A 10,066-nucleotide genomic window follows, 5' to 3' on the forward strand; every position below is an offset into this window, starting at 1 on the left:
CTAACGCATATTCGTATTCATTTTAGGGACAGCATCACTAAAACCAAGAAACAAACAGAAAAAACCTGCGTCTTAAATAAAATCTACCGCGCTTCTGCCATAAATAAAAGAGGTATCAGAGGCTCCACGCCCATGCTTACAACAATAAGACAAACGCACTGGAACAAGGTTAAGTATTGACCGCGAACGACATTTATACGCCAGCAGGGTTTAAGAGGCAATTTATGTAAGACTTCACCGTAACGATGTCAATAGGAATAATGAAATTGAAATTCCGGAAGCATGGATGCCCACCATCAAACAGCACAACAGCCGATCGTAACCACAGCGGATTCCCATGGGACAGCCCATAGTCGCAACAAGAAGGATGGAAACCCTTCAATCACAAACAACTCACAACCAAAGCGAGGATCGAAATGCATCAATGAACGTCAAGGACGATGCTACTTACATTGATACAGTGCAGGTCGACATTGTCGCCCGATGAAGACCTGCAGTTGAAACGTCGTGATACGGCCTGTATTACAAAGTTGTGAGACCAGCGATTAATTTTGAGCTTTAAATAAATAATTATGGACTAAAATTAAATACAAAATACCGAACAAGTGAACGAGAAAACAAAACGCACTGGAATTGGAAAGATGGAATACTCCATGCCCTCATTTCTCTTGGAAAGGGTATACACTAACCGAAGTGGGTCAATAGCTGGTTGCCAGGAGATATGGCATCTCTGTGGTACTCTGGTGAATCCACGTCCATATTCTCTTCATAGTCTTTTGTTTTATTGCGCCTCCCATCCTCATCCACGGCCATTTCTGTTTCCCTCTTTAATTCCACTCCTTCCTGCTTCAGGAATTTTAGGGCATGCTTGATGTGGCTTGCTTCACCGTACATCTCCCAGTGCTTTCGATCCTTACTCAGTTCTATCCATATTGGAAATTTTCTTTCAGCCTCAGAGATTGCTTTACGAGGACGGACGACAAACTTCTCGCTTTTAAGCGAAAAACGCTCCATTTTTACTAGCTGGTACATTTTTTGGTACAGATTGATAAAGCAAATGCCCGCCGTCTCATATTCATCAGCACTGCATCCCTCTCCTGGCTTCAAGCTCATTTTTGTTCCTTCAGGTTTTCTGGGTATTTCAACCTTGTGTTTGGCTTCGATGTCATCAAGTCTGTGTTTGTGCGATTTAAAAAACGCTTTCACAATCTTGGGATCAATCTCAAAGCTGTGAATTTCGGGAATATCCACGACCATTTCTGTTTCCCTCTTTATTTCCACTCCTTCCTGCTTCAGGAATTTTAGGGCCTCCTCGATGTGGCTTGCTTCACCGTACATATCCCAGTGCTTTCGATCCCTACTCATTTCTATAGATATTGGAAATTTTCTTTCAGCATCAGAGATTGCTTTACGAGAACGGACGAAAAACTTCTCGCTTTTAAGCCAAAAACGCTCCATTTTTACTTGCTGGTACATTTTTAGGTACAGATTGATAAGGCAAATGCACGCCTCCTCATATTCATCAGCACTGCATCCCTCTCCTGGCTTCAAGCTGATTTTTGTTCCTTCAGGTTTTCTGGGTATTTTTACTTTGTACTTGGCTTCGACGTCATCAAGTTTGTTTTTTTGCGATTTGAAAAACGCTTTCACAATCTTCGGTTCAATCTCAAAGCTCTGAATTTCAGGAATATCGGACGAGAAAGAGGGCGTGTGATCACTGCGTGTTTCTTTGATTTTTTCTTCAGGGCGAATTGCTTCAATTGCGGCTTCCAATATAAAGCTATCGTGGTTACCCTCCCAGTCCTTTTCAGCCTCGCAATCGAGCTGGGATCCACTTTCTTCTCGACGCTGAGATGGCATTGCTTCCCCCATGACTTTATCGACTACCATTACGCCATTGGATTGATGTATACCCTGCTGTAAGAAGGCGCGAGACTCCTTCACTTGTTTGAAGGTTCCTAACATCACAAATGTGTCGAGTGTCTCAATCCACTTGACACCAGTTTTGGCAGCGATATCTTTCAATAGATTTTGGGCTTGTTCGCGAGAGATGGATTCCACAAGCTCCAAGCAAAGTTCTGCTGATACCAATTCAACGAACTGAAAAAAAGGTAATGGATTCATTTGATTTCCTCTCAAATGTTTACGGTTTACCTTAATCTTGGCCTATTTCTACCAGCGAAACAAAGAGTGGAAACATAACTGGCCAGGTAATGAGCTTTGTGATACATGGAAATAACACAATCCTCACTAGGTTACGTGTTCATACATTCTGAAAGTTAAACGAATTTGGCAATGAGAGGTAACAAGCCGCTTTTAACGTCAAAATAAGATTACCATGTACACCTGAAGTCCATATGAAACTAGAATTTGTTTCATAATATGGACTTCAGTATATCTGATATCACCTCTCTGGTTAAAAGTAGTACAAAGAATGAGTATAGTTAAATATCGTGGGTCAGGGCTAGTGGGTAGGTAACGTGGATTATGGATCATGGGCGTAGCGAAAAGTTGGAACCACCATGCAGCTCTAAGAACGGATCGCACGACTGGCTGAAAAATTAATGAACAACAGAAACAATGGACCCTAGCCAGACAATAGGTCCAACGAAATGAGACGTCCTGAAGGGTTACGAGCTATCTGAAAAATTATGAGTCGTCGATTACTATTATGTTGTGCATTTGCTCTTGGCAATAACTTTAAAAGTACTGAAATGATATTTAGGTTTCTCTGCATAGCTATCTTTACACGTATGCCTTAGTTATGCGGCTATTCCTGAGTTCCAAACGATTGTGTTTAGCACTCCACACTGAGACGGAATTAAAACTTTTTTTCCTATTTTGATTTTCATTTCGTTTCCTTGGTGAAACTGATGAGAAGGAAAGGAGAAGTTAAACACTGATGCTAGGAGATTTACCAAAAATGACGTCGGTTTATCACAAAGATGTGGTGCAGCTTTTTAGTTCATCGAAAAGACATATGGGTCGTTGAAATTTAGTTTTTCCCCTCCTTCGCCACCACGTTTTCAGCCGTTTCCCTTTAGGACTATAAAATACACAAAGTCAGACCTGTAGCCGGTATTCAAAGAGGCAACCGAGGTACATGTCTGGGTAAAAAATTTCAAAGTTTGGGCACATACAAGGTATTTGGGAGTGATGGAGTACCCTACCACCCAACCCCCCCCCCCCCCCTTCCCTCCGCCCCTTCCCCACCCCTTAACCCAGAGCTCGGTATGCTTTGAAACATCTGTTAACTGTTATAAGAAAATCCTTAAATGACTTAAATAAGCATTAGCTGGAACCGAGGTTTGTGAGCCCGCGAGAATGGGCACCCCCACCAAACCCATGTTTTCGCGAAAACCACTGGGTTCTGAAATCTGGTTCCAGTCCTTGCTATCTCAGGTCTTCCATATAAGAAGGCAAAGATACCTCAGGGTGTTGATCATTCTCGGGTACGCTCTGCAAATATGGTTTTACAGTCAAAGTATCTTCACCAAAGACCTGTTTTTTCTGCAGAACTGTTGTAGCGACTAGAACAAGACAAGAAAAGATAATAATTGCAGTGAGATGCAAAGATATTGCTGACCAGAGGCCTGATGGATGTTGAAACAAACAGTACTTGATCATAATTAATTGAGGGACTGGTTATGAAACTTTGCCACGAAAACAATCGCGCTGCAATTTATGTTGAAAGGGCCGCAACACTGCACAATCCTTTGTTGTTTTAATGTTTAAACTACAGTTAAATATCTTACCAGGAACGTTTCTATTGGTCAGTTGCTCCAACGCTTTTAAAATGTATTGTGGTCTGCGTGTCTGTGCACGGTCAAGGCCAAAAATGCTAACAAAATCATACATATAACAAAGAAGTTTGCCAGGCTTCATAATCATTGCCTTTTATTAACTATGACTTATTTTAGGGACTGGGTAATTTGCGAGTTGTGGAGTTGCGAGTTCCAGTTGCGAGTTGCCAAAACTAGAAAATGAAAATTTCTAGTGAAGATAACGTTATATAAAAGTTAGGGATCGCAAAGACGTAAAAACGGACTTTTCAGAGAAAAGGGTACTTAAATCTTTTGTTGAGTTCAGTTTTAATATAAACAAAAGTTACAACCAGAGAATAACCTTTCTGAGCAAAGGAAGTGCTAGGGATCGATGCCACTGGTTTATAAATCTCAGATAAGTTATAACATTGGACGAATCCGACTAGTTTTCTTTTGGCACCTCTTGCGGGTAAATTTAGTAAAACCCACAAGGCCACAAATTTGGGTTCTCGTACTTCCAGGGGTTCTTTTGGAAACTTCAAACAAGCATTTTATCCATCACATTTAGATATAGGAGTACCACCAAAGTCTGTGTTATTTTGTGATGGCGATGAAGGATCTCATTTCAGTTATTGACGAAATCCTCCAAATTAAAATTAAGATAAGATGCCAAATAAGTTTAACAAGAAGCTGTTTCCAGCTTATACTCGGGCCATATTTGACTGTGTGGTGCGTAAAGCCTACAATCTTTTAACAGTGATAACCTCCAGCATCGCCAATTCCCCCAAATAGATAACCTGCGAGCAAGCTCTCTTGGGGGTGGATCCTCTTTCCCCCTCCCGCCCCCCACCCCCAAGAGAGCTTGCTCGCAGGCTACCAAATAGATAGATACAGAGATATAGTGAGGCAATAAGTAACCACCAGATAGAATTGTATTTCCTGCAGTCAGAATGAAATACAGGGGAAAACGACATTTATCATACGAATGCTTTCTATAATCCCCGGGCTTTAATCCTTACGTTTTCACCTTTCGTTTAGAGACAGAAACCATTTGTACGGTCCTAATATGTATGTGACGCCGTGTCAATGACGGATCGTAATTTTCGGTATGATCTAGACCCGGGCAGGTACTCCGTTGTGTGACCTTAACGGGGACGTGCGGCCCGATAGGGTGTTTTGTCTTGAACGGGGTATCTATTTCATCACTTTCTGTCTTAAACAGGGTATCCCTACATGACCTAATGGCTTAAACAGATTGTGATTGCCAATGCATTAAAATACAGTAAGAAACTAGTGTATTCTTATTTCCCCCCTGGTCTTAAACAGGGTGTGATTTTGGCTTAAATGTCTTAGAAAGGGCCTGAAAATTTTGAATTCTGTCTTAAACGGGATAGGAAAATCGGAGAATTGTGTATTAAACAGTGTCAGGGTTTGAAGGCCCGGGCCGTACCTCCCTACCCAAGCATCTGTTGAGTACCCCCCCCCCCCCCTCCGGGATCTAGAGTAACGTTACGCATCACGCGCACGTTTATATCCTTGTACGTTTTTGAATGTTTGCTGTTATATTTTTAAATGAAATTCAGGGAAAAGCATTTGTTATTCACCTTTCATTTGAAGACAGAAACCGTTTCTACATTGATTGTTTTGCTATAGTAAACGTGAGACATCTTTATCTATCATGGCCCGCGAGGTCATAGACTAATTTAGTTGCCAAATTTTCGGTTCAACAAAACTAACCTTGAGGCACTCAGGTTAGCCTAAAAAACACTCCGGTTAGCTTAAAGAGCACTCCAGTTAGCCTAAATAGCACTTACGTTAGCTTAAATAGCTCCCCGGTTAGCAGTTTATGTTGGGGTTGTTCATGCCTCGCATGCCTCGCATGTTTTGTTCATGTCTCGCACGTCTGGCTCGCATGTTGAAAACACTCCTCTCGGACCGAAAACAAAGAAGCGACCGAGAATTTAAAGAATTTGATAACACGACAGAAAACGTAACTCGTACCAGCCGAGTACAAAAAACGAGACCGAGAACAATAACTCGTGGCCCGAAGTCTTATCTCTCGGCCCATCGCGACCCCAAAAAGAAACAAGATGCCTATACTGGCATATACGCGAGATGCTGGGGCTGATTCATTTATTTCAACTGTATGCGTCGCCGATTGATAAAACTATCATTGCTAATAGAATATTTTGAGTCACGAAGATCGCGTTACATTGTTTCCCTTGTGTTACGGTACTGAGGATCTAACCGGAAATTTTGGAAATTCCATTACGATAACGTAAGCTTCTCAATGACCTCTTTTCTGTCTACCATTGTGGCTCGGGACTGTCAAACAAAGCACGGTTCCTTCGCCAGGAACTCTCCAATTTCCACCGTTTTAAATGTCGAGTGCTTCTTAGAGGTTATTCTTTCGATTTACCGTTTCAAAATGATGAAATTTCCGTTTGAAAACGGCACACTTGAGTCCACAACATGTCAACAATATGGGGCCACCAATTTAATCCAAGATTAATGAATAAATCAAATTATGCTTTGACGTCACAAAAGTAGGGGTGAGTGGGTCCCCTCTCTCGCGATATACGCGACAATAATGGATTTTGATTGGCCTGCTTCTGTTGAAGACAATCAGAACAATACATCCCGAGTAGGAGAGGGGTGAGTTTAATGAATAAATTAAGTTACCGATTTGTGGCTAGGACGAAGAAAAAAAAGAAATCGACCCGTTTTTACGCGGGATGCCCTGAGAGGCATACCGTGTCTAAAAACGGGTCGATTTCTTTTTACGCGGGATGCCTTGAAGGGGCACACCGTGTCTAAAAACGGGTCGATTTCTTTTTTTTTCTTCGTCGTAGCTACAAATCGGTATATTAATTTATTCATTAAACTCTCCCCTCTCCTACTCGGGATGTATTGTTCTGATTGTCTTCAACAACAGCAGGCCAATCAAAATCCATTCTTGTCGCTTATATCGCGAGGGAGGAGACCCACTCACCCCTAACTGTGTGACGTCAACGCATCATTTGATATATTTACTAAAAACGGATTAAATTGTCGCGCCATATTGTTAACATGTTGTGGACTCAAGTGTGCCGTTTTCAAACGGAAATTTCACCATTTTGAAGCAGTGAATCGAAAGAATAACTTCTAAGAAGCACCCGACATTTAAAACGGTGGAAATTGGTGAGTTCTTGGCGAAGGAATCGTGCTTTGTTTGACAGTCTTAGACCACGACGCGAGACTGAAAAGAGGTCATTGAGAAGCTTACGTTATCGTAATGGAATTTCACAAATTTCCGATGATAGTCTGAGTCGCGTAACACAAGGGAAACAACGTAACGCGATCGTCGTGACTCAAACTATTCCATTAGCAAGGATAGTTTTATCAATCGGCGAAGCATACAGTTGGAATAAATGAATCAGATCCAGCATCACGCGTAATGCCAGTATAGCAGGCATCTTGTTCTTCATGGTAGCCACAAATCGGTACATTAATTTATTCATTAAACTCTGCCCTCTCTTACTAGGGATGTATTGTTCTGATTGTCTTCAACAAAAGCAGGCCAATCAAAATCCATTCTTGTCGCATCTATAGCGAGGGAAGGGACCTACTCACCCCAACTTGTGTGACGTCAAAGCATCATTTGATTTATTCATTAATCTTAGATTAAATTTGTGTTGCTATATTGTTAACATGTTGTGGACTCAAGTGTGCCGTTTTCAAACGGAAAACTAAACATTTTGAAGCGGTAAATCGAAAGAATAACTTCTAAAACGCACTCGACATTTAAAACGGTGGAAATTGGTGAGTTCCTGGCGAAGGAATCGTGGTTTGTTTGACAGTCTTAGATCACGACGCGAGACTGAAAAGAGGTCATTGAGAAGCTTACGTTATCGTAATGGAATTTCACAAATTTCCGATGATAGTCTGAGTCGCGTAACACAAGGGAAACAACGTAACGCGATCGTCGTGACTCAAACTATTCCATTAGCAAGGATAGTTTTATCAATCGGCGAAGCCAAGCATACAGTTGGAATAAATGAATCAGCCCCAGCATCCCGCGTAATGCCAGTATAGCAGGCATCTTGTTAGACACGGTATGCCCCTTTAGGGCATCTTGCGTAAAAAGAATTTGATAATGCTACCGAAACCTTAACTCGGTCCGCCTTACGGTCCGAGTAATTAGCTAAGTCTACCAACACATTTTTACTGTGTTGGAATGACAAGCGTAGGAACGAGATTCAAGCATGTCTCGCCCGAGAAATGCAGTGCCAAATCATCGATATAGCATTGAGGCCTGGCCAGGAAGAAGACGGTTTTTCTTAGACAAAGGCAGGCAGTGCCTAAAAGGGCCAATAATACACAGCAAGTCTCTTTTCTCTGACCCTCTCTATCTGTAACACTGATGAAAGAGCCATTTTATTTTTTACAAAATATTGCAACTTTGCCTCCGGATTCTTCCATTTTTTACCATTGTCTGAGCTTTATAAAGCAATGGCATAGGTCACTAACACTTTGTTTTACCCAAACATGTAACCCTCCGGGTGTAGCTAGGCAGATATTAAAAGAGTGCCCACCCAGGGGTTATTGTTTATTTTTCCCGAAATGTTCTTTTTGAATTCTTTGCGATCCCTCACTTATTATCTTGCCTTGACTAGGATTAGAAATATCTTTATTTTGTCTGTTTGTAACTCGCAACTCGCAACTGCAACTCGCAACTCTACAACTCGCATTCTTCGCAGAGCCGTTGAATCAATAGACAATTTATACGTGCATGATTATACCTGCCAACTCTCATGCATTATGCGTGAGTCTCACGCTTGCTGACTAAAGACAGCGATCTCACGCATCAAGGGCAATTTCTCACGACTGAATCACAAATCCGGACGAGTTTTTCTAAAAAAATTCATTTTATCTCAGATTTGTTATGTATTATATCTTTGCTCCTTATAACAATCACAAAAGCTTTCAAATGTCTACCATCCGTTCGAATCGTAAGTGTTCAAAGGTCGCCGGAATATAGTCGGAATTTTCGGTAACGTTCGGAAGTATTCGGAAAATCGTCGGAAATCTTCAAAGGGGGCTCGGACGTTTTCGGAAATCCCGGTCATGACGAGACAAAAATCTCACGCGTTTGACTCATAAAAAGTTGGCAGGTATAAAAGATGTGATATTTGGTCTGTACTCGTTAGCTAGTTTGAACAATTTGAAGCACGAAAAATGTGCAACCAATCGACACCAATAAAGCTATCGACTGTTATTGGAAATCGATGGCAATCGATAAAATCACACAAATCTTCGTTCATGGATTTCATCCACTTGGTCTGATGCTTGAAAACTGTGTTATTATTTATGTGTGCTCAGACCGCTGTTAACAACGTGCTGAAAGCTCAGACTTCATAGCCTTGATATCCACTGCATGACATTAAATAGTGCATTAATTGTTTTTGTAGATGTAACCTTAATATGTATATTGGTTAACAAAGTCTGTAACAACGAAAGCGTTCATCACGTTTCGAAAGCGAAACCGAAAAACGATCTGCGAGGCCCGTTGAAATTAAATATTTAAATCAACATTTAGGCCGTCATTTCCTACAATGAAAGCCACGTTTTATAACATCTGCGTCAATTTGCCAGAAACTGAACATAATAACCTATCTCACCTTCAGGTTTATCGAAAGTTATAACTGCGATTCCTCTTTCACTGACTGCAATGCTTTCGATATCACCACCGCCATTCTTCCTACGGTGGAAATGAATAATTAGATCTTCGGGTGTTGTTGACGCTTGGAAGCCCGTTACATGTATACTTCGGGAAAAACTTGTCGGGTTGATGTCACAAATCTCATCGAATGTTCGAAGAACCACTGAACCAGCCGCAATTCTTTCGGTGTCACAGCCTTTGCCAGCCATAGTAGTGCAAGCCTGATGTGAAATGAGATGCCATTAACTGGTTCTCCCAGGAGACGAAATTACAAGAGGAAATGACGTGACCTTTTCCGGGAATCCTCGGTTGTTAAGAGTCCCGGGGGGGGGTACTCCCCTATATAATGTATATAGGTATGTGCCGCCCCAAAGGGTATGGTTTTTGAGCCGTTTTGGTCTGAAAACGGGTATAGATTTTGACAATTACGGTCTGAAATCGGGTCGGGTTTTTGGGGCCGGGAACATTTACGAAAGCTTACAAACATATTTTTCTTCTCAGTACGTAACTGGAACGACTAACTGATAGCGAGAAAAAGAAATAGATAAACTATGTCATTCCAGCTTACTTTTAATCCTTGCGTCAACTTCCGTTCAGCACT

At 41.5% G+C, this 10,066-nt stretch overlaps 1 protein-coding gene across 4 annotated transcripts in view; it reads right to left on the reverse strand.

The window, feature by feature from the left end:
• LOC146451119 (uncharacterized) overlaps positions 1-9,779 on the reverse strand; it is a 140,852-nt gene extending 131,073 nt beyond the window's left edge. For 3 of the 4 annotated variants that reach the window (XM_085099535.1, XM_085099536.1, XM_085099539.1), the window contains exons 1-3: positions 9,425-9,779; positions 3,430-3,530; positions 690-2,100 (exon numbers count right to left, since the gene is read on the reverse strand). In XM_085099535.1, coding sequence (XP_084955661.1) covers positions 690-2,100; positions 3,430-3,530; positions 9,425-9,674 — 1,762 coding nt within the window. In that variant the 5' untranslated portion in view covers positions 9,675-9,779. The remainder of the gene's footprint in view (positions 1-689; positions 2,101-3,429; positions 3,531-9,424) is intronic. The other variant, XM_085099538.1, reaches the window with a different exon arrangement.
• Positions 9,780-10,066: the final 287 nt, after the last annotated feature.

This window comes from Pavona decussata, unplaced genomic scaffold (genome assembly GCF_977016875.1).
Source record: "Pavona decussata unplaced genomic scaffold, jaPavDecu1.1 SCAFFOLD_396, whole genome shotgun sequence".
Classification (NCBI taxonomy): Eukaryota; Metazoa; Cnidaria; class Anthozoa; order Scleractinia; family Agariciidae; genus Pavona; species Pavona decussata.